At 52.7% G+C, this 22,963-nt stretch overlaps 1 protein-coding gene across 1 annotated transcript; it reads right to left on the bottom strand.

Annotated features, from left to right (window-relative positions):
- Positions 1-761: 761 nt before the first annotated feature.
- ISM2 (isthmin 2) lies at positions 762-22,220 on the bottom strand. The gene is made up of 6 exons (XM_054635710.2): positions 21,482-22,220; positions 7,408-7,668; positions 6,530-6,905; positions 5,602-5,742; positions 5,035-5,112; positions 762-4,576 (listed from the first exon to the last, which is right to left on the bottom strand). Exons 1-6 carry the CDS (start codon positions 21,620-21,622, stop codon positions 4,059-4,061), a joined length of 1,515 nt encoding a protein of 504 aa, XP_054491685.1. The 5' UTR covers positions 21,623-22,220; the 3' UTR covers positions 762-4,058.
- Positions 22,221-22,963: the final 743 nt, after the last annotated feature.

Genomic DNA, 22,963 nt, shown 5'->3' on the forward strand with positions numbered 1-22,963 from the left:
GCCCCAGCAAAATCTGGGCATGGCTCCTTCTGTGTGCAGACAAACACCACTGCACGCTGGGTGCCAGGGACTGGTCCAGCTCAGCTCCAGTCCAGGCTGGCAGACTGAGACAACAGCAACCAGTCAGGAAGTTTTGTGCTCAAAGCAGCAGGAAAAAGTGCAGTTTAAGACTGCCACAGACTCACTGTATGATTTCAGGTGACATCTCCAGGTCCTCAGCACCTGCAGAATTAGGGCAAGAATTCTCCTGCTTCCATCCTCTGGCTGTGGGATTTCTATACCCCAGGAGTTTCACAGCAGGATCCATCATCCAACACAGCAAGGACCTTGTTGCAGAGGATAAAAGCACATTAGGCATGTTATGTACATAGCAGTAACTGCTGCCTGCTCCTCCAGGGAGAGTGACTTTCTCTGAGCAGAGTGGAGCTCAGCCTGCTACCCCTGGCTTGGGCTCCATGCAACAATGGTTTTGATGTTGCAGAAGGCCAGCAGGAAGCCCCTAGCATCCTTCACTGAGAGGAGTCACCTGCTCCCCCAGGCAGGGGCCAGCAATGGTGCCAGGCAGCTGTGAAGCAGAGTCCCATGCTAGAGGAGCAGATTAACCCTTGACAGATGTGCAGCCAGCACAAAGCAAAAGGAGCAAGAGAGGAGAGGAAACAGGTGGAAACACCAAAAGCTTGGAAGTGTTTATGATTTACACACTAAAATAACAGCAACAAAAAGTTGTTATCCCTAGAAAGCTTTGCAAACCCCCCTGCTATAATTAGCTGCTGGCTCTGAAGGTGGTTTGCCAAATCAGTTTTTTAGCTGGGATGATGCTGGGGTTTTTTTCCCCCTGCTGTGGTGTGTTGGATCATCAGCCAGTACCCAGCTCTGGCCAGGCTGACCATGGAATAAAACCCAAGGTCAGGGCTAGGGCACAGGCAATACATTTGCTTCTCAGCACTGACCCTGAGGGTCTTCTTGTAGGAGGCTCCCTTCCCTGAAAGCAGAACTTCACATATCCCATGGGCTCCAGGTAGTCTTTCTTACCTGTGACTTTTGCAGTCAGACAACTTCAAATGCAAACGTGAAGGGAAGGAAGCAAAGCCACCAGGGCCCCAGCTGGGGCTGGGAACCCAAGAGAGACAGTGTTAAACATAGCATCATCCCTCTCAACCAAAACAAATAGCAACACATGTTTCAGTCACAACTGAATGACATCAGCATGACATATACATATATAAAGTGCTTTATTGCAGCATCAGATTAAAGAATTCTCTGTGAAATTTTGTAGGAATAAAAGACATTTTATATATATATTATATATATAAAAACCCAATAAACTTAAGGAGTGAAAGCTTAGAGATTCATCACTTAAATAGCAGTGGGCTGGACAGAATCTTTGATGGGATATAAAAATAAACGCTTGCTTAATGTCTACTTTTCTCATGGTGTTCTGCAGAGCCCCATGGTGAGTAAGGTGCTTGTATGAGGAACAACAGTGCCTGTTTCTCATGCTCCAGTTCGTGCCTGTATTGTCCAAAACACAGAGGCAGCAAAGCAGAACAGCTACTTGGCTCTCAACTAGCTTTTGTGGGAACATCAGGGAAGGGGGGAGTATCAATGCAAGAAATTTTTTTACTTGCCCTTGAACAGGAACTCCAGTTCTTACAGAAATTACAAGATTTTTTTTCTGGGGGTTAGACTGGTTGACATAGCCAGAGTAAAGAGGAGGGTAAAAATCCTGGGTAACACTGTCACTGTAAGAGCACTTCCTTAGAGAGCAGCCAGTCTAACAAATTGGCTGAGCTTTTGCAAGCCTTCTTCAAGAAAGACTATTTGTAAAAGTCCTGCTTCCATGCTTGGGTCCAATACTGAACACTAGACATGTTCAACAGGAGGTTCTTTAAAGAAGTCTGCACTGATGGTAAATAAACTCCACTGGGAGTTTGGTGAAGTTAATGATGGTATATGGCATGCAAATGGCAATATGCTCTGCTGAATGACTGCAGCTCACAAGCTCATCCTTCCATGGCTTCAGACGCTCATGGCTTCATTTGCTTCCATGTCTCTTGCTGAGGCTCCTTGGCTCCCAGAACCAAGCCACCAGATCACTGTGACCCCTCCTGACCACCTCTGTATGACCTACCTCTTTGCCAGAAACTAGTGAGTGAATGACCATCTTGGCCAGGGAACATGCAGTGATCATGGAAATGTCCCAAGGTCTCCATCCATGATTATTTGGTTCTCTTCCTTCTCACCATTTACAGAGCACTGGTCATCTTAGACTTCATGTCTGTTGGGAAATGGATGATGTCTGCCTGTATTTTGATAGAGCCCATATCCAGACTCTAGGGATACAAGGGTGCAATAATAGTTGAGTAAGAATAATTCAGCGATAACTTCATTAATACTTTTGTTTTACCAGCTATGAAGTCTTAGGTATGGATGACCAAGGATGCAATATTCTATCAGTAACCAAGGCAAATGGATCAACATACACACAACAGATACAAAGACACCCCCAGAAAGACTCCCCAAAGAGCTTTCAGACCAAGAATATTTACTGAGGTTGGAGAAAGCTCCTGTTAAAAGGACAGACAGTACAGGATGGTCAACTAAGGACCTCTGCAACCAGTTTTTTCATTCAACAGTGCCCTGCATAACTACATGGAGTAGCTAGCAGCCTTGCATGAAACCTCTAAAGTAGAAATGACTCTATTCTTCTTTATGTGTGCTTGACTTTTATTTCCCCTGATGTATAAAATTTCTTAAATAAAAGCTATAAATTTTCTGCCAGTTCAGCAACTAAATGTCCAGGGACAAAGGTGCTCAGCCTAGTTTCTCTGCAGAAAAGCTTCCAAAATATGCTGGGAGACACTGCCACAGACCTGTGAAAAGCTGAATAAAACCCAGGCAAGATCAGTGTCAAAAGAGAGCATCACAATCCCTGATCTCTGGACACCAGGTATTGACATTATTAGCACATGTGTCTTCCTCCTCTGGAGCCACACTTATGAGCCTGGCCTGGAAGCGAGCCCGAGGGGTCCATGGCTCAGTTTGTCTGGGCTGCCTCCAGGTGGGGACCTGAGCAGACACAGACTGGAGCAGCTGGGGACATGGGCAGACTCAGCACAGAGCAGGGCTAGCTTGGCTCAGTGCTTTTTGCTCCTCACCAGCAAAGGCATGAGCAGTGGCCGAGGTGCCTCCGGCCCCTGGCAGGGCTGTGAGTGGGAAACACAGGACTTTCTTTTGGGCTGTGTCACAGGTGCTCCTGAGACCCTTGGGGACTGCCAAGGGGCCAAGGCCTGGCAGAGGGCTAGTGCTGTGACTTGCACAGATGCTACCACCCTGTTCCTCCAAGAACCACAGCAGAGGGGCTGAAATGCACACAAGGTGGTGTCTCCATGCTGACCTCCTCTGAGGTCCACCCATGTGTAGCTTTGGCAGCCAAAACCCTGGTGCCTAGGCAATCTTGCCAAGCAAGCCCAGGCAGCCAGTGCCCCTCCAGCCCACTTCCCCAGACCCACAGACCCATAATCCTTTCCCTGTTCCTTCCCAACCATGCATGCACAAACCCAAGGATGGGGGGCCTGGCTCTGTATGCCTGGCTGGAACAGCCCTGCACTCTCTAGGAAGACCTATCCCCAGTTTCAGACGTAAAGAGCAGGCAGCGATGCCTGCAGCAGCTCCTCAGGTGTGGTCTGAAGCCAGCAGGAGCTGAGCCCTCTTCAGCCTGTGCTCAGCTTTCAGGCTGCCTTGGAAGGTCATAGAGAACAAAAGCAGACAGGAGCAGCCCCTTGTTCCCTTTATACCTCCCAGCCCCTGCTGCTTTCCACATGCCAGGCCAGGAGCCCTGGACTGCAGGACTGCCCTGGGTGGCACGGCAGGGCTGCACCACAATAACCTCCAGCATCCTCAGAAATCGGAGGAGACTCCTCTGAGGGGATGAGACAGGCGGCGCATCCTCCCCGTTTTGCCTGGCACCACTGAGGAGCCCACGAGCAGGGCAGGGTTGGCCAGGCTGTGCAGGGACACAGCCAGTGGCAGTGGTGGCCCCTTTGAGAGTGGCTGTGCTAGTACTCCTTGGCCTCCTGCAGCTGGGACAAGTACTCCTCCTCGGCGGGGTTGTCGGCACAGCGCTGGCCATTGTTGGGGGGCCGGACGGCGTGATAGCGGCTCCAGTCCCCCTTGCAGAGGATCCAGGGCAGCATGTCCACCTTGTAGTGCAGCTCCGGAGAGAACTCGGTGCTGATGAGGTTGGGGACACCGGCGCCCTTGCCGCGGGTGATGAGGCGGGTGTGCTCGTCGTAGCAGCAGTGCTGGGCAGCCAGCGTGGTGCTGTCCAGGGAGAGCATGGAGCGCAGGCAGAACCGCGCCGTGGGCTTGTAGATGTCCAGGCGCTCCTTGGGCCCGCTGGCGTCCCGCCATCGGAAGCTCTTGCCCCGCTGCTCGTCGCGCAGGTTGACGGCGCTGTAGACGGCCTCCAGCGGGTAGGAGCAGGGGCAGCTGGGCAGGTCCGTCAGCACCTTGCTCAGGTACTTGGTGAGGAAGTCGCTCTTGCAGTTCAGCCACTTCTCACAGCTGTCCACCTCTGGGGAGGGTACCAAAAGGGTGAGGGCATGCACGCTCTGCACCCCACTTTACCCGGGAGCCATTTGCCTGAAGCCATGCCAACACCACCAGCGGAGCCTGCAACCAACAGGCAGGAGCAGCCAGGCTCCTGGGACGAGCTGGAGCCAGCTCCACCCCCAAGGCAGTGACAGAGGAAAGGGGTTTTGTGCTGGCAACATTCCCCTATGGGAGAGGGCACGTGGCAGGCTGGCTTTAGCCACTGAACCTCCAAGCTGTGTCATAGCAGGGCTGCAGGAGCAACTGGGTTTCCCAGCATGACCACTGAAGCCTGCACATGGCAGTGGTTTGGGTGACTTAGGTCTGGACACCAGACACAGGACCCCTTGGCTGAACCCTGAACCCTCCCCACCAGCCAGCTACAACCTTCCCAAGGTCTGTCACTGAAGCCCCCAGTGCAAAGCAGAGGCAGAGGCTGACCTGAGTTGAACAGCTCTGTGGTGTTGTCGCTTTTGAAAGGTGTCTCCTCTGTGGGAAAGACCATCTCTCCTTCTGCTCCTTGAGACAAAAAAAAAACCAAAACAAAGAACCTGGCTGAACACGGGAAGAAAGGTGATTTTTCCCTCTGTATCTGCACCAGACACCACTCATCTCCCAGCCCCTCTCCTGCCACTTTTTTGGTAACGTGACCCTGTGATTGGAAGGAAGGGCCAACAGCAAGACTGGCCCAGCAGAGGCTGTTAGTTATGTAAATCCCAGTAGATAGAGCTGGCTCTCAACATGCCTCTCAGGAGAGGTTTTCAAGCTCCCAGTATGAGAGAGGTGCAAGAAGTCACACACCAAACTTAATGGCAGCCCACACAACTGCCCATGGAGCCATGAAACCCAATCATAGCTTCTCTGGGGAAACAAAGCCCCCTGGTCATTAGCCCTGACCACAATAAACATAACTAACTCTTGAAGCATGAGCAATGCCCAGCCTCCAGCAGTGGGCCAGCCCACATCAAAGTCAGACAGTAGCCAAGGACTGTTCTGGCAGGGGCTCACCAGGGCAGTGTGTCAGATCACAGGTCCTCGACTCTGTCGCTGTGCAGGCATAGCCACAGGAGCGGGTCCTCTTCTGGTTGCCACTGCCACAGGTGATGCTGCAAGGGGACCATGGGCTCCACTCCTCCTCATCTTCATAATCTGTGCACAGCAGGCAAGAGGCAGAGAGTGGCAGATCTCAGCAAACCTTTAGCAGCAGGGGAGACAGCAGCCACCTGGGACCTCCCTCAGCTCTGCCTCCATCCCTGAACAGGGACAGTGCTGCCTGGGGCACACGGAGGTGCCCAGCCATGCAGTGCCAAGGGCCAACCCCATCTTCAGTGCCAACCCCAGGCAAGCAGCCCTGAGCAAAGGCTCTCATTCTCACAGCTTTGCTCCCAGTCATACCAACACAAACAGGTATTGCTGCCCACCCCCACATGGCCTAGCACACTGGCCATGATGCTGAACACCGATATTAGCAAGGCTGGCTGGTTTTGGGGTCATGGCCAGGAAGCTGCAGGCAGGAGCTGCTGTGGTGTCCCAACCCATCTGCCCATTAGAATCTGCCATCTCTGCAGCTCCTCTCCTGGGGGGAACCCAGGTCTGTGGAAAAGGCTGCTGGCACTGATGTCACTACAGGGGCCTGAGTCAATGGCAGCAGCACTTGCCATTAAACATTTATACTGTATGTCTGATCTGAGCATGCCTTCGCTAGAGCCCATGCTCCAGTGTGACTACATGCAAGGACAATTCCTGCTGGGACACTGGCATGTCTGACTGCTGGCAGCCCCGGCCGAGTGTGCTGGCCTTTATCCTTGGCATGCCTGCTTATTTTGTAAGTAGGAGCTGAGCACGAGTGATCACTGGTGCAGGGCTGCAGGCCAGGCAGGACAGTGCAGACCTGCATTGCTGGTCTGCAGGGCAACTGCATGTGCCAAGAACTCACCGTAATTGTATTTTTCCTTATAGATCCAGTTTTTCTGCCCGGGCCATCGCTGGTCCCAGTTACCACCTACTCCACTAAGCATGGACTCCTCCTCCTCATAATCTGTTGTGTAATCTTCCTCTTCATCATCATCCTCTTCTTCTTCTTCCCTGTCCCCTACATCCAGGTTGTCATCTTCTTCCTCCTCTTCCTCCTCCTCTTCATCTTCCTCCTCCTCCTCCCCCTCAGCAGGGTCAGTGTATTCCCAGAAGAGGGGCCAGAATAGGTCCTTGTGAGACAGCCACTCAGAGGATGTCAGAGACCAGTCATTGCTTGTCTCCTTCAACAAGTCCATCTCCATCTCAGCCTGAGGATCATCCACCACTTCAATGGTTACCTGGTGGGCAGATATGAGGCAAGGCAGTGGGCTGGGGCACAGCCCTTGGACAGACCCACCAGACCACACCTTGGCTCCCAGCCCAAGCAGCCACAGACACTCAGGGCTGCAGGACTGTATGAGGAGCACAAATGGCATCTTCTCACCCAGAGGGACTGAGCAGAGACAGAGTGGGAAGCACAGGGTGGCTGGTAGTCACCCACAGGGGCCAACGCCACCCTCAGAAATTGAGAGGTCCCCCATGTAAGGATGGTTTACTCCTGCTCTATGAAGAGGGGGTGGGAAGGCCAGGGGAAAGGCTCTGAGCAAATTCCTCAGTCGAGGAGCTTCTCCATGCCAGCTATCTGCAGCAGGTAGTCACCAAGAAAACAGATGACAGCAGCCACACAGACCCTGCTCATGAGATCTTTTCTCTTAAGGAACCAAATGAGGCTGGAGAGCACCACTTTCACTACAGCACTCACCCACATCCCCCCGTGGCCCTCCCAGACCCACTCCCCACCTGGATGTTGGGGTTCTGGGCACTCAGGTCCACGTTGGCCAGCCCCGGCAAGTTCTGCAGGTCCAGCATGAAGGGCAGGCTCTCCTCCTGGCCAGCAGCGCTGGGCTGGGGCAGCACAGGGCTCCTGGCAGCCTGCTGAGCCAGCCCTCTGCGCCTGTGCCGGCGCGGGCCAGCCTGCCCGCTGCGCCGCAGCCCCCGCGCCCTGCCCGAGGGGGACAGCTCCTCGTCCCCTGCTGAGCGCGGGCTGGATGACGCTGACACCTGCACAGGGAAGAGTCACAGAGAACAGCTCCTGATGGTGCTGGTGCAGGGCAGGGAGCAAACCACCACCCAGCAAAGACAGATCTGGTCTCCTGCCCCAAACAGTTCCTCCACCCCATCTTACTGCAGCATCAGGAGAGCAATTAATATGTTAATCAATCAAGTTGATGCCAAGTGCCCTGTGCTGTGCCAAGGCTCAGTTCTGCTGCACCTGAACCTACAGGTCTATTCAGACTGGTACTTCCCAACCTCATGACCACCCTCCCTGCACCCCTCTGCTGTCCCATTGCCCATCTTGTCTGGCTTTCCACTTCTCACTCTCCCTTTTTAGCTATTTCTCAGTCCCTGGAAATGGGTTAACAGCGAGGGTTGCTTCTGGTCACAGAGTTACCACAGATCATGTTTAATACTTTTATACATTTATATAAAAAGTTTACAACCAGGGCTTTATGACAAAGGGGAACACCTCACCCAAATACATTGTTCTGTGGTACTGGTATTAGGGCAGATGACTTCAAGCAGCACAGGTTTAATTGAAATTTCTGATGGTGCCCAAAGGCAACCACAAAGACGGAAAGAAACTGCTGGCAGATATAACCCAGCTACCTTTAGCTCTTTGGTAAAGGGAAGATTCTCAGCTAAACAAGTCAACAAAACCCACTTGTGAGTGCTGCCAGTGGCTCTCAGTGCTGCTGCTGCCACTCCAGGGGCACATGGCTAGCCCTGCAGTCCCAGGAGGAGCAGGGCTGGCAGACAGGGAGCCCTGCCCGAGAGGCAGCACCAGCCAAGGACTGTGCTTGCCCCAGTCCCACGTTCCCATCCCGCACTGGCACCACAGAGCAGCGTGACTCCAGGGGCCAGCAGGCTCCAGTGTGCCCACGAAACCCGAGATGGGAACAACTGGCAAAGCCCCCCCCGAGGCACGGGCGTCCTTGGGAAGGTCTGCAGGGCCCCGCAGCTCAAGGCTGAGAGCAGAGGTGCCCGAACTTCCAGCATCTCCGTCAGTGTCTGCCTTTTCTGGCTGCCCAGCTGAAACCCCCCTTTGTTCCCAAGCTCTCACCCTTCGCACCAGCACGGCCGAGAGCCGTGGGATTAACGAAGAGCACGGAGTGCCCCCTCCCCACAGCCGGGCGGGGGGGACGCAGAAAGGCATTTCTACCTGCAATTAGAGCCAGATGGTTTGGGGAAGGACTCCCCTCCCTTTCATCCTGATCACTGGAGCACTTCAAAGGCAGCTGGAGCCTAGCCAGACTCTCATGAGCGCACACAGCCCGTCCCCAGCCCTGTCCCTCTACATCAAAGCCCACGATCCCTCCATCCCCGGGGGAGGGAAAAGAGCAGCAGGGACGCTGCTGGTCCCTTGGCTGCTGCCCAGGGCAGGCTGAACGCAGGGAAGGGCCGGTGACAGACTCCACCAGATGGGCCCTGAGCAGAGAGGGCTGCAGAGAGGACAGAATCTGTGCTGCCCAGAGAGAGTCCTCCCTGGCCTGGAGGACTCCTATGGCACTGCTGGTAGCAAACCTGAGCAGAAAGACCCCTCTGCACACACCTTTCCCTCCCAGCTCCCCCTCTGTCCCCATCCAAACCACAGTGGTCTGGGGAAGAATTCATGGGAATGATGCCTGGCTCTCTCTCAGCCTAGTTCCCAGTGCCTTAGCCCCTTGCTAGGTCTCCTGTCATGTCCCAGGAATCCTTGACAAGAAGCAAGGAGCCCAGGTGGAACAAAAACAGCAAAGGGGGCTGAGCAGACAAACATAGCCATGTCCCAGTGCTGGCTGCACAACACTGCCTGCTGTGCGGGGTTTGCTGCCAGCTGCACATGCCCAACACAACCCCTGCACAAGAGACTGGCAACAGCCAGGAAAGGCTGGCTTTCCTGCCTAATTTGCAAAGAGCTTATTGGGCTGGGTGAGGTCGTGTCACACACAGCCCAAATTTAATACACATGGAAAGTGAGGTCTCCTCTAGCAACAAGATCTGAGCTCACCCAAGGACACCAGAGCAAGCAAGCCAGGAACAGACTCAAAGTCTCCAAATTTACACTCAGTGCCTAATTCAGATTTTACGCCCAAACAAGCTCAAGAAATTCAGAGTACTGTTCCCACAGGGAAAATGTAAAACTGCTCCAGGAGAACTGGCTGCAAAAATGTTGCAGGGCAAACAGAACTCCCTCAGCTCCCAGATACTCTGGAGGCATAAGAATGACAGGGGTGGCCACCTGGGGTGGCCAAGAGCCCTTCAGCAATGGTCACTACAACGTACCACCCAAAACTTCCCTCCCGTTGGCATCTGCATCACTCTAAAGGCCTGCTAGGTTAAAATCTGTCCCTGCATCAGATGTCCCTCCTGTCTAAGGCTCAGTGCCCTGCCCCAGACAGTTAATCAATGGATTTAACAAGCTTTTAGAAGGCCCAGTACTCCCTCCAGGTCAGAACATCCATGGCATCAGATGTCTTCTCCAAGTCATCAAGGGTCCCCTGACAGCCACACGAGCACCACCTGAAGTCTGCACCCCTGCTGCATGACACCCACCCTCTCCTCTGCGCTGTCCAAGGAGTAACTGGATAAAGCCACCAAGGATGGAGCTCAGCCACTGCAGTGGGCTAAGGGAAGAGAAGACTTTGCTTGTCCAGAGGGAACACTCTATTCCCCTGCTCTCTGTAGAGCACAGGAGAAAGCCTGCAAACCATTGGAGAGCTCGTCACCATCAGCAGCTCTCTTCTCCTTCCACCCCCATGGAAGCAGAGTGCAGCGCTGGGAAGCCATCAGTGTCTTCCAGCCGAGTTCCAACCTTCTCCTGCAACCAGCCAGCACCAAGCAAAGGAAAAAGCTGAACAAGGAATTGCCACAGCTGTTCCTGTTTACACTTGGCATATCCTACCTGGCTGGAATAAGGGCAGGAACCTGAGAGAAACTCTGGGGCAGCATTCAGGAAAGAGGATGGAATTTCCCTTTGTGAAGATCATGTTTTGACTGAAGGCTGTAAGCAGGATCATACCTGCCTGCCTACCAGCCCAGGGGCCCTTCCCACATAATTCAGGCTGTCCCACATGTAGGATTGACCACTGAAACACCTTGAGGCACAAGCTTAGAAGAGAAGTTTGGAAGGGGAAATAACTCATTAGCAATTCACCCCAGTGTCATGCCTACTTTGTACATAACATGGGCAACAAGATGTGTGGAAAAGGTGTGGGAAAAGGCCACACATCATTGCTCTAGAGGCCAAAAGCTGACATTTTTCCATTTCTAGTCCATACACCTCTGTAAGAATGGCTCAAAAATCTGGAGATGATGAAGAGAACAGCCACAAAAACATTTCAAGGGATGGAAAGTCTTGTACAAGTCTTGTACAAGTCTTTTCCAGTGAAAGACTTGTACAATTCAATTTGTTTCTCATGCTGAAAAAAGAAAGCAATGACTCAGTTTGCCAGTTCTTTAAGGCAGTAATCCACCAGGCACCAGAGACTATAATCCAGAACAGAAACACATAATAGGAAGCAATGTGCCCAAGTCAAAGCCAAAAATATTTAACTGAGGAATAAGGATCATGCTTTTAATGCCATAGGTAATTAACCACAGGAACAATTAAAAAGAAAAGTGACAATTTTTCTTGTGGAGACTGCCAAACCCACATGACTGGGCTCAACACATGAGTACTGCAACTGCACTAGGGAAGAAATTCAAGGCTCTAGTAATTTCTTCTGCTCTTAAAATTTGTGATTTTGCTAGAAATGTCCGTAAGGCTTTGAACTAAATCTGGATTAAGGAAACAAATGACCAATGTTCATGTGCTGCAGCTCTTACTATTAGAGACATGACATTTCAGTTTAAAACCTGGAAACATCATCAGACTAGTTCCTGTGCTGTACTGCACTTTGGCAACCAGGGACACCACCACCCTGCCACTTGCACAAGCACAGGTACTTGTCCCTGCAGCACGTTCCTTAGCCTCCCTGCAGGAGCTGCAAGCTGCCAGAGCACCCAACAGCAGTGCTCTTTGTAACTACACAGACTGCTGAGCAGAGCTGCCCCTCATCATGGGGTTACACCAATCCAAGCACATTTGAGAGAATCCCCCTGGCAGTGAAGCACTGCTAGAGCATCAGCAGCCAGTGGAGCAAGCAAGTCACCAGCACAGGACAAGCTTAGAGGATGCAGCTTCTACCCACACCTATCCCAAGCCAATTATCGAGCACATAAACTCATTCAACTTGAACCAAGGAAACCTGTGCCCACGGCAGCCAGATCAGAGGCAACATTCAGGCTGTGCTTTGGGCTTGTTAACACTGCAGTGAAGAAAATGACGTATTTGCTAAAGGCCGGTATCACACTGAGCTATAATTATAAGGAATGGGGGCTTTTGTTGCTTAATCATTACTGCTTGTGTTAGGTTTCCTTTGAACAGTTTTACCATGCTGTATTGAAACAAGAAACCACCAGAAGAACTATTGATCCTTTCCTGAATAGACCTTCCTTCTCTTTCCCCAAAGCTTTCCAACATTATTTTAAAATCTGTCTGTTGCAAACTTGCCCACTTATGAATTAGTCAAGTACAATTTTTTTTAACCATAAAACTTTTCTTTTTATATTTACCTAAATGAGCTGCAAGGATCTGGAGAAAGTATTAAAAAATTATCTTTGGACTGAAACTGGGTAGGAACAACTCCAGAGTAGGATTTTACTATAAAGCCATACTATAAAGCTATGGAAGTAGAGAAGGCTGGTTGGTTGCATTAGAAGGAAGCCCAGCGTGTCTGGGGTTAGCTCTGGGGCTGCAGTTTGCAGAAAGGCCCATGACAGTTTTTGCTGGTGGGATGGGGAGAAAGGGAGGTTTTTCTAATGCTAACAGGTAACACTGCTGTCTCTTTAAAATAAAGTAAGGTTGAACAGCAGGGTGATCACCAGGAACAAATGCAGTGTGCCATGATGCCTCCCTCCCATAGAAGGTGCTTTCTCCTCTATGAGGCATTGCCCAAATAAAGGGCTTTTTTAGCCCAGCCAGCAGAAACCCCCATGGCCTCCTGAGGGCTGTAGTTTGATCCTCCTGGCTCATAAGCCATCTACCAGCACATAACCTGTCTACTGGCAGGCTTTCAGCCAGATGGAAAATCCATGGGACACACATTAGGCAAGTGACCTCTGCCATCCATCAGCTCATCACCCACTTAAGGGATTTCCCAGAGCCCTGGCAGAGCACAGCATCTTCTAGAGGTGACAAGAGCTGGGTGGGTACCTACCAGATAACAGGGAAGGCAAACAGGCCGCTCAGTTCCTGCTACTGTCTGTAAGACCTTCTGAGCCATAGTCCCAGCCATCAGATCCAACACGTTTAGACTTACAGGCAGGTGGCTTAGCAGGAGCTGTCACTCAGGATTTTGACATGTGAGCTCTGGAAGATCTGCCAGAGGTAATTTAAAGAAGTTAAGATCTCCAGTTGCCTCCCTCTTCTTGTGCTCTGGGTTACACTCCTGCCCACAAAGGGGCTGTGGCACAGGTGAAGAGCAGAACTGAGACTTCCTAAACGCTGTACTATCCCCTCCACCTCAGGATCAGCTTACATGGGTGCTGGGAGGGGTGTTATTGGTGTTTGTTTTTGTTGGTTTGTTCTTTTCTTTTAATAAAGACTCCCTTTAGGTTTTAGGAGAGTTCTACAAGTGCTCAAGGAACAGACAAGGCACTTGATTATCATGCTTACGTGGGCAGATCCTGTTTATGACAGACCAGCAGGAGCCAGCAGCAAACTGTGGGCTGCGCAGATAATTATTATGCCCTCATGATTATAATTTTCATTCAGTTATCAAAATACTTCAGATCATATGGTATCACTTTCTTTTCTAACTAGCTTCATTCCAACTGTCTTGGGTAGGGAGCTGCAGGAGGCAGCATCAAAGGCTTCCTCATGTTTCACATTTATTTTCATGTCTCACAGTTGCAACAACTGTAATCTCAGAACTCTTTCCAAGGTCGGTGACTCAGTTGCCCCTGAGGCACAGCCAGCCCTGGAGCAGAAGACATCACAGCACAGCACGGAGAAGCAGCAGCATGCAGCACCATGAGGAGCAAGGACACAGCATAGCTGACTTTGTGCAAGACCAAAAACGAGGAGGTTGTCCAGGCTACTGAGAATGCTCCTCACCATGGATCCCACTGGCACAGCCCAGCTCCTCTCACCAGTCGGCTCTCCTGTGGGTGTGCTCATGAGTAACCTGCCCAGGGCATCCTCACTCCCCTGTCACCTGTGACACAAGGAGGAAAAGCAGCAGCCTCGTGGCCTTTCGCCTCACCATGCCAAGCTGCTGACCTCCTCACGCAGATCATGGTAGTTTCACCGGCAGATGTTTCTCTACCATAAACATCTTCTCCTGTTCAACACTGAGACAAATTTCTTTGTCTGCAAGGCTCCCATCTTGCAGACAAAGAAAATGACACACTCCTCAGGTGGCCTGTGGCCAGGCCAGGTATACAAGGGGGTCTGCCATGCTGTACTCAGAGAAGCTCTCAAGAAGGTTCACCACAGCTCAGCTCCTTCTCTCCTCCTGCCCCCAAGGGGAACTGGTCTCCTTTCTACACAGATGAACCAACCACAAAGGCCTTGGAGTGGAGGAGCTGGAGCATATCCTTGGCAGTGCTGATACATCCCAGCACAGCAGATGGGGCTGTCCTCGCACCAGAGACCCTGCCCAAGCACACAGGGCCCAGGGGACAATTCTTGATGGGTGGTGCCTGCTGCAAGGACACAGCTGGTGGCAGGGCACCCACTACCTGAAGATCCTGAGACTTTGGCTCAGTCACGGGTACAGGAGCAAGGCCTCCACAGAGATTGCATGGAGAGGTCCCCAGAGAGATGAACAGACACATCCACATCCTCTGGTGCTCTCTGGCAAATGCTCCTGCTAGGGCACGTGGTTTCCGCTAAGATAGTTCAGCAGTAATACACATAAGCTCCCAGTGCATCAGAGGGAGTCTAGAACAAGCTGCTAACTTGTTCCAGCTCTAAACCCCATGTACTTCAGTAACCATTAACTTGTTCCAGCTAAAGATCTGCATTTGCTAGTCTGCACACCATAACTCTCCCACTGCTCCAGCTGCTGCTTCCTTGCCTGTCACAGAACTGCAAAAGGAAGAAAATCCCAAATAGTGCAAAGCAGGTGGAGAAACTGACAGGACCCGATCAACACCAGCCTCCCCCTGCCGGCTAGAAGATGTGGGGAGGGAATCACAGGCAGGAGGGAGTGCAGGGGACCCCTGCTCCCCTTGTCCCACAAAGGGTGCACAGACTGCCCCCTCCATGCAAGCAGTGGGGCAAGGAATGCAGCCAACCAAACAAATGCAAATCCACCTGGGATCCCTTCAATAGCAGACAAAATGGGCACCTGGGCTCACAAAATGAGCCAGACTTGGAGTATCAGTATGCCCTGCACAGGAAGGGATCCAGGCAGGGATGCTGCATCTCGTCCTCCTGAAGGGGCAAAGCTGGGATGACTCCGAGCCAGCAGTCCCTGCCCCAGGTGCTTGGCTGCAGCTCCCCAGCCTGGGGTCAAGCTCAACTCCCCTCCCAGGCAGCTTTGATTTTAAGGAGCCAGCAGCCTTAGCATGTAATAAAACCACATTGTCTGCAAGGGGAAGGTGTTGGGAACTGCATATGAAGATATCTGTACAACCCCTTGTTTCAATGGAGGTGCTCATGGTATGGCACAGTACAGCTGGAATTCCCTGTGATTTTGGCTGCTGTGGGAATGGCTGCAGGTGAAGGGGAGGGCAGTGAGGACAGCAGGAGGAAGTGCCAAAGTGTTAAGGAAGAGATGACATCCCAGGGGAGGCAAAGAGAGGTTGATTTTCCACATGGGGCACTCCCACAGCACCTCCAGGCCACCCAGCAAACACTGCCTCCTCAGCCAGCAGCACCTGGGGCTCAGAGGCTGGGAAAGAGCCGGGGCTGCCTTGCTCACCCTAGGCCAGAGCTGCAAGCTGGGGTGGAAGGGGCTCACCTGAAGGCCATGCCATGTGCCAGCCTCCTCTCTTGGTTTGGGACATGTTCCCACACATGCCTTGCAGCCCGAGTCCTGAGTGCTAGATAAGAGCCTGAAAGACCAGGCCAACCACCAGCTCCTAATCCAAGACGAACCCACGCATCACCACCTCTTCCCACATCAGGGATGCTTCCTGGCCATCTGCAGCCAGGTCTCCACCCTGTGCCTGTCTTGTGGTGCCAGGGGACAGCAGAAGGCAGCAACTGACTGCATTTTGTTCCTTTGAAGTTCTATCCTTGCCCTAGAGACTAAATGAACCTGAACCCCAAGAGGCATTGGTGCCCTTCATGCCAAGGCCCACCTAGGACTCAGAGCCAGGCAGGTCACCATAGTTTTGGTGTCTTCATCTCATAAGTCCTGAGATGAAAGTACATCTCAAAGAGCTTCTCAGAAAAGCCCCCAGAGTCCCTACACTGAAGGAACATGGAGACACTGAATTGCTTGGAAGCAACACCATGCAGCCACATAAAAGCATCAGGCTGCCCAATGAAGGTTCCTTGAAAAAACATTCTACCAAAACAAACAAACAAACAAACAAACAAACAAAAAATAGTCCTTACACTGCATTTTTCCAAGCTTCTGTCTGAAACAAATCCGATCTAACACTGAAATATGCTGCAATCTCTTCCTTGCTCCAGTATACTATACAAAACCTGAGCCTCTGGCTGATAAATTTGCTGTGAAGGAGCTGGACAGCACAGGTACACCTTGCTGGCCTGTCTGCAGCTCAGACTGTCCTCAGGCTCCCCTAAGGGAACTATCAGGCTCCCTGTTTTGAGGATTATTCTGAGAGGAAGAGTACTTACTGCTAATGTGGACCAGTTTTCACTCCCTACCCCTGAAACACTGACAAGAGCAAAGCAGGAATTACTCTCTAGCACGCTCCCTCTATCACCCCACCGGGAGGATCATGGCTGGAGGCAGGATGAGTTCCCCAGTTTGACTGTCTTTGAGGAAAGGGTCTGCACGAGTTGGACAATTTTGGGAACCCAGAGGGAGTGTAGGGCAATACCCTGTGGGGCGATTTGTGCCTAATCTCTTCCCCTTACATGTGCCTTTTACAGGAACCCCTTTGATTGGAACAATGGGAACGCAGCAGACCTATTTGTGCAGTAAAAATGGAAGAAGCCCCCTCGTTGGGCAGCTTCCCTACACTCGGCTCTCCTTTGTTTCTGCTGCTGTCTCAGCCCCAGGGCGGGAGGGTTTTCAACTGTGTTGACTAAGATAATTTGGCACTTCTCAAAAGGAAATTTGCTACAAAGGGCGAAGTACCTCCCCGCGCACAAAGAGCCCCTTTCAGAGCGGAAGGATGCTTCAGTGAACGTTTTGTACCCACAAATCCGACCTCCGCCAAGGACAAAGCCAGGGACAAGAACGCTTAATTGCTGAAGAAATGAAAAGGTAAAAAGCACATCCTCAGGCAAAATGACTCTGCTACTGACACAGCCCGCAGTGGCGGCGGGGATCTGGCTGTGCAGGCAGCCAGCACCGAGGCAGCTGCTCGCTCCCGAGCAGCCCGGCAGGAGCTCCCCGCAGGTCACACACGGGGGACACAGGCTGGAGATCCACAGCACGGCGAGACGGCTCCGGGCACACCGAGATGCTCCTCTTGGCCAGAGCCCCGGAGGAGTCAGGACGGAGCAGGAGCTGGGCGGGAGGCATGGGGCAGCCCCCGCAGACTCTGTGCCTGTGCAGCCCATCACCCCCGTGCTCTCCCCAAACCAATGCGTCTAGGCTACATTAGGGCTCCCGAGTGACAGGGCTACCCCGACTTACAGCCTCCTGACAAACTCCACTCAAGCCCAGCTGAGATTTCTTTAACACTTTTTTAACCTAGGACAGCCACACCACATCACCTTGGAGCTCCTTCACCCTCTGTCTGCTGGTATCTCTGGCCAGGCATCACATCACTGCTATACAATTAATTCTTAAATGATTTTTAATCAGGTGTAGACCTTTAGTTTTACAAGTAGCTTCCTATTGCTTTTGTCACTGCCTGGTTCAACCAGTAAATAATGTGTAGTGTTGTTACTTGTTTCCTTATTTCTCAGGGGCCAGGAGCCAGTCATATCAGGTGCTGCACAAACCCACTGATTTGCAGCCAACTCAGCCTTTATGCTACGCTTGATATTTCTTTTGTTGCCTTCCTTTATCTCTTATCGCAGATGCCAGATTTGCTTTGCTTACAGCCTCAGACCAGGGGAAATCCAATAGCAAGTTCCAGCCTGGATCTGCCCCCTATCCCAGCCCTGCAGTAACATTTGGAGAGTTTGCTGACGTTGCTCTTGGGCTGCTCTCTCAAGAGTGGCTCCCTCCTGCAAAAGAGCACTCACCAAGCCCACCAGAGCTGGACTGGGTGGCCTGGACCCTCCATAAAACACTGCTGGCTTGCTCACCCCGTCAGCGCTGAGATGCTCCAACACACCATTCCTGCAAGCACGGTTATTCCAGTGCACAACTACTGAAACTCTTGTGTCAGTTCGCACAGATTTAATCACTCTGAACATTTACATTTGTAGCATGACAGTACTGTGGCTGTTTTCTGTTTACCAGAAGAGCACTGTAACTGATTTGTATCAGCTGGAAAGAATCCAAACATCTATTAAGAATGTTCAGGGCCAATATTTTGAAATCCAGTCAGTTTATCAAAACATATTTTTCATTTATAGCTCTTGACTTCATAAATAAATGAACCATTAAATGATGTGATGAGCTGCACCTTGTCTCCACAAGGGACACAACCTTTTCCAAATATTGTTACCCAAATCTGAATAGCCACTTAACTCAGTGCTCCATCCTGCCACATTTCTGCTCACATCAAAGTATGACACATCCAACCTGCAAAAGTGCTTCTTATACTCCTGCTGTACACCTGTCTGCTGTTTCTGAACCTGCCTGCCTTCACAGGCATCACCAACAAACCTCCAAAGGAGCAGGTACCTTCTCTTGTTAGAGTCAAGTCACAGTTTGGAAAGAAAACTGCCTTTCAATTTTTCCATCCTGACTTTTCAACTTCTAGTCAAATAGGCTGAAGAAAGACCAAAATATTCTCACTACATCTGTTGTTTATGCTGAGCACAGTATAATTTGGGCAAAACTTTGCTGGCCTGTGTCATTGCTAAGACAATGTAAATACAAGTACTTGCTCCTTTGGTAATGGCTGGAAATACTGGATCCTGACTGAGGTACAGGACTTCAGACATACTGATAAGGCTAAGACCCAAAAATAAAGTATGTGTTCCCTACATCCTTCCTACAATAATAAGAACACTTTCTATCTCAAAAAAATTACTGAAAAACTTATTTGTTTGATTTTTCTAACCTGTTTTAGTATAGAAGTGCAGCTCTAAGGCTCAGCACAGATTACAAAAAATCCCATTCGGTTCTAAACCAAGGAAATATGTTATTTGATTTAAACAAAGCCATTAAATTTTAAAAAGTCTAAGTTATGTAATTGCTTAATGGTTTTGATTGTCTATCTGCTCTGCCCTGTCATTTCTATTTTTCTCCTCACAGCCCCCTTCATTCTACCCACATCTGTAGGGCATTACCCATAGTGTAACCAATACTCCAGCTGTGGCTGCCCTGCTGCCATAGAGACAGGACGGATCAGTGCTGCAACAGGAACCATCTGTATGTATGACCCAAAATCACTCTGGATTTTTTTTTAACCACCATGCTGCTGTGCTTGTGCTCTCTGCTTTAGTTCAAACAGCTGGGCATGACTACTCTCAATTGTCTCCTGCATGCACCAGAAACAGAGGATTTCATCCCAAAACGCAGCCAGCAGACACATGCCAATACCTACTGCTTCCTCCCTGCCATGGGAACTGTGCCCCAGTACTCTGAGGGATGCAGGGTGCACCAACAGACTGCGAGAGGAATCCATTCTTCAGCTTCCTCCTTGCTGCTAACCTCCACCCTCAAACCCTTGCCTGTACCCTTCTCGCATGTTTGTCTTTCTGCAAGAAGCAAAGGTCCCGGGGACAGAGGCGGCGCTGTGTAAGTGCCGTGTGTGATCCTTGGCTGGCCGCACAACGCTCCCCATTCACAGCCATTCACAAACCGCGGCTCACAGCAGCTCACACGCTCTCCCATGGATTTCAGATGTCAGATAAAAAGGAGCCTGAGACTTCACTGCAGAGTCCCGTGGTGAGGGCATGCACAACTTCCTAACAGACAGCTTCTCCCTATCCTTGGTCCCTGCCACAGGGCTGCAATACCTTCCTGGATTTCAAGGGTAAATCTCTACTCCTTCTGCAACTGGAGTCTGAGGTCACTCTGCCTGACATTTGTCTGGCAATTGAACCAGCATGTACATCTGTAGTTGAAGTTTCGGTAGCAAAGTACAGCACCAACATGATATTACCAGCAGTACAGCACATCATCCCCAGCAGTTCTCTTTGCATCTGCTCAGTCCACACTCCACTCAAAACCATCACCAGGCTTGACTAGTGGTACTTGGCTGGATGCAGCCTGTGCCCTCTCTTGCCCTTAGTCAAGCATTCATGTGGCAGATTCCCTCCTCTCACTTGTGCCCTGGACTTCCTGCTGGAATGGAGTTTAGTGCATCCAACTGGAGCTGCCAGCATGACTCCTCCACAGATCAGACCCCGTTTTGGCATTAATCTGCAATACGGTGTATTCCCATCACTTTGCACCTCCTCTCCCAGTCTGACTGACACTGGCGATCAAATCTGCTGCTTTCTGTACTGCTGCGTATCGCCAGCGAGGATTGAGCTGCTCGAACTGTCCTGCTCAAAATCCTTCTATCATCACTTTTCTCAATCATTCATTTCACCTACTTTTAGCAGCAGTATTCTTTCAAAGAGTACTTTTTGAACACAGCTCTACTCCTGAATGACTTTTCCTCCAGAGAACAATTTCAAGATGAAAACCAGCTTCTTTTAACCACCCAATAGTCTTCCTTATCACCCTCTCTCCCGATGGTTTCTTTTCCATTCCGTTCCTGTCATCCCCATCAGGTCCCACCAGTTGGTTCCCAGTCTGACCAGTCCCTCATCCCCTGCCACGATCCGCGCTCGGCACTGAGCGCGGGCCAGGATCCGGCGCTCAGAGGAGCGACAGGCGCAGCCCCGGGACATCCCCTCCTCCCGGCCCAGGGGTTCCAAAGGCCGCCTGTCCCGGGGGACACTGCCAGGGCCAGGGTGCCGGGACGAGAATGGAGCATGGCCGCTCCGGAACCTGCCCCAGGAGCAGGTTTCGAGGGGAAGGGAGGGGAGATGGTGGCTGAAATCTATCGTGTTTCTGGTAGAAGAGATTTGGCATTCCTGGCAGGGCACCAGCTGCTAATTTGACTGCAGCCGGACCCCTCTCCCCCACCTGGGATGTTTGCCGCCGGAGGCAGCGAATCTTCCCGGGCACTGTGTCACGGCACTCGGCCCCGAATTCAGGAAGCCTAAAGCATCCCCTTTCCTTCAGCCTCTGTGCAGTGCAAAGACCTGAGGCTTCCCGAGAATCCCGCAGGCCAGGAATGGGCTCTGTCCCTCAGCGAGTGAGGAAACAGCCATCGATAAGGGGGATGGGGGGCCCTGCTTCTCCCCGCTGCTGCTTCTCTGCCCGGAGCTCTGGGCGGCCGAGCCGCGGGACACGTGTTGGATGCTGCTCCCGTCCGAGATGCACAACTGCCTCCGAGGGAGGGAGCCCCAGGTGCCCGGCCGGCCCCCTCAGCTTTCCCGGGCACGGGAGGGGGTGCAGAGGCTGAGGAAGAGCTCGCCCCAGCACTCTCCCACCTCTCCGTATTTCCCCAAAGATCGCCCTACCTCCGCTAGCTTGGAGCTCCTCTCCTTCGGGGTATTGCTGCGTGGTTTCCCCCTCACGGGTAGCCCTCTCACCGCAGCCAGGAAAGTTGTTAGGAAGACGAATCCGAGGATGAGCACGACTTTCCCTCTAATCAGAGGCATCTCTCCCTTCCTCTCTCCCCACCTCGCACGTCCAGGGCAGGCGGTCTGGCAGCACGCCCGCCCTTAATGCTCCAAATCCTGTCCTCCGAGAGGAGCAGTAAAAACGTAAATAAATATGTATCTTATATATATAAGCCACCGGAGCCGGGAAATGCGGTGTTCCCCGGGCAGGGGCCGGGGAGGGTCCGCCGGCCCGGGCCACTCCGCTCCCTCTGATCGCTCTTGCAGTTTGCCGAGCACCTTCCGCTGTCGCGGCTCCCCCGGGTCGCCTGCCGGTACTGATGCTGAAGGGTAACTCTGAAAAGCTTCACAATTGCGTGCGGGGAGGGAGGGAGGGAGAGAGCTTCGGCTCCCCACCCCACTTCCTAATCCTTTCGGCAATCCGATTTCTTTTCCTCCTCTTCTCCTCCCCTCTCCGAGTCACTCCCCGGTGCTGCCGCCGCTCTGCAGGCAGCGCCGGGCACCGGCGGGCGGACGGGAGGCCGCTCGGCGGGGAGAGGCTCCCGCTCGCATGAAGCGCGGTCCAGCCCCTCACGGGCGCCCGCCGCGGCTGCCTGCCCCGGGCACGGCCCCGCCGCGCCCCTGCCCCGCTCGGAGGCTGCCGGCACTGCCAGACCTCCCCCCTCTCCCTCCGGGCGCTGCCCCCTCCGGGGCGCCACCGCCCGCTCCGCTCCTCCCCTCCCGGCAGCTGCATGGCCGGGGCCCGTGGCCGCCGCCCTTCGCCCGGCGGTGCCCGCGGCGCGCTGCCCCCGCGGCGGGCCCGGCCCGGGGCTCTTTGTTCCGCGCCTCGGCGGCGCCGGCCTCGCACGAGCCCCGCGGCACCGGGCGCTTCCCGCCGGGGCAGCCCCGCCGTCGCAGAGCCCTCCCGGCGGGGCGGGGCGGCCGCGGCCCCGGCGGCTCCGGCCCGGCCGCACGAGGCGGGGAGGATGGAGGCGCCCCGGTCCGAGGGGCGGGAGCGGGGACGCGGCCGGGCAGGGGGCTCAGAGCCTCCCGCCGCGGCCTCGGAGAAAAGAGCTTGCAAAAGCCGCCCCTTTTACCCCTTCTCCGAGCGCCGGGGCTGGGGCCGCTCTGCGGGAAGGGGGGACGGGCCCCCCCTATCCGGAGCCGGCCCGCGACGGGCAGAAGCGGGGCTCTGTGCTCCCCGGAGAAAGAAAGCCTCGGCTGTTCCTGAATTGCGGGAGAAAGTTTCTACCACTCAATAGAAGTCTTTATTTCATGATCTGCTGTCTTCTGCACCGGCAGCACCTTATCCAGCCCTCAAAACCTGTTGGAAACATGGAGTGGCTGTTTATTTGGGGTGTAAAGAGTATCTTTTCCAGCATTTCCATAGGCGTTCATAAG

Source organism: Agelaius phoeniceus, chromosome 6, assembly GCF_051311805.1.
Source record: "Agelaius phoeniceus isolate bAgePho1 chromosome 6, bAgePho1.hap1, whole genome shotgun sequence".
Lineage (NCBI taxonomy): Eukaryota > Metazoa > Chordata > Aves > Passeriformes > Icteridae > Agelaius > Agelaius phoeniceus.

Bases quoted from the DNA above. Each gene is read 5' to 3' on its own strand.
- ISM2 (XM_054635710.2), bottom strand. From the start codon at position 21,622: ATGCCTCTGATTAGAGGGAAAGTCGTGCTCATCCTCGGATTCGTCTTC. The intron at 7,669-21,481 runs GTAGGGCGATCT...TTCCCTGTGCAG, and splicing joins GGAGCTCCAAGCTAGCGGAG to GTGTCAGCGTCATCCAGCCC. The intron at 4,577-5,034 runs GTCAGCCTCTGC...TACCCTCCCCAG, and splicing joins CACAGAGCTGTTCAACTCAG to AGGTGGACAGCTGTGAGAAG.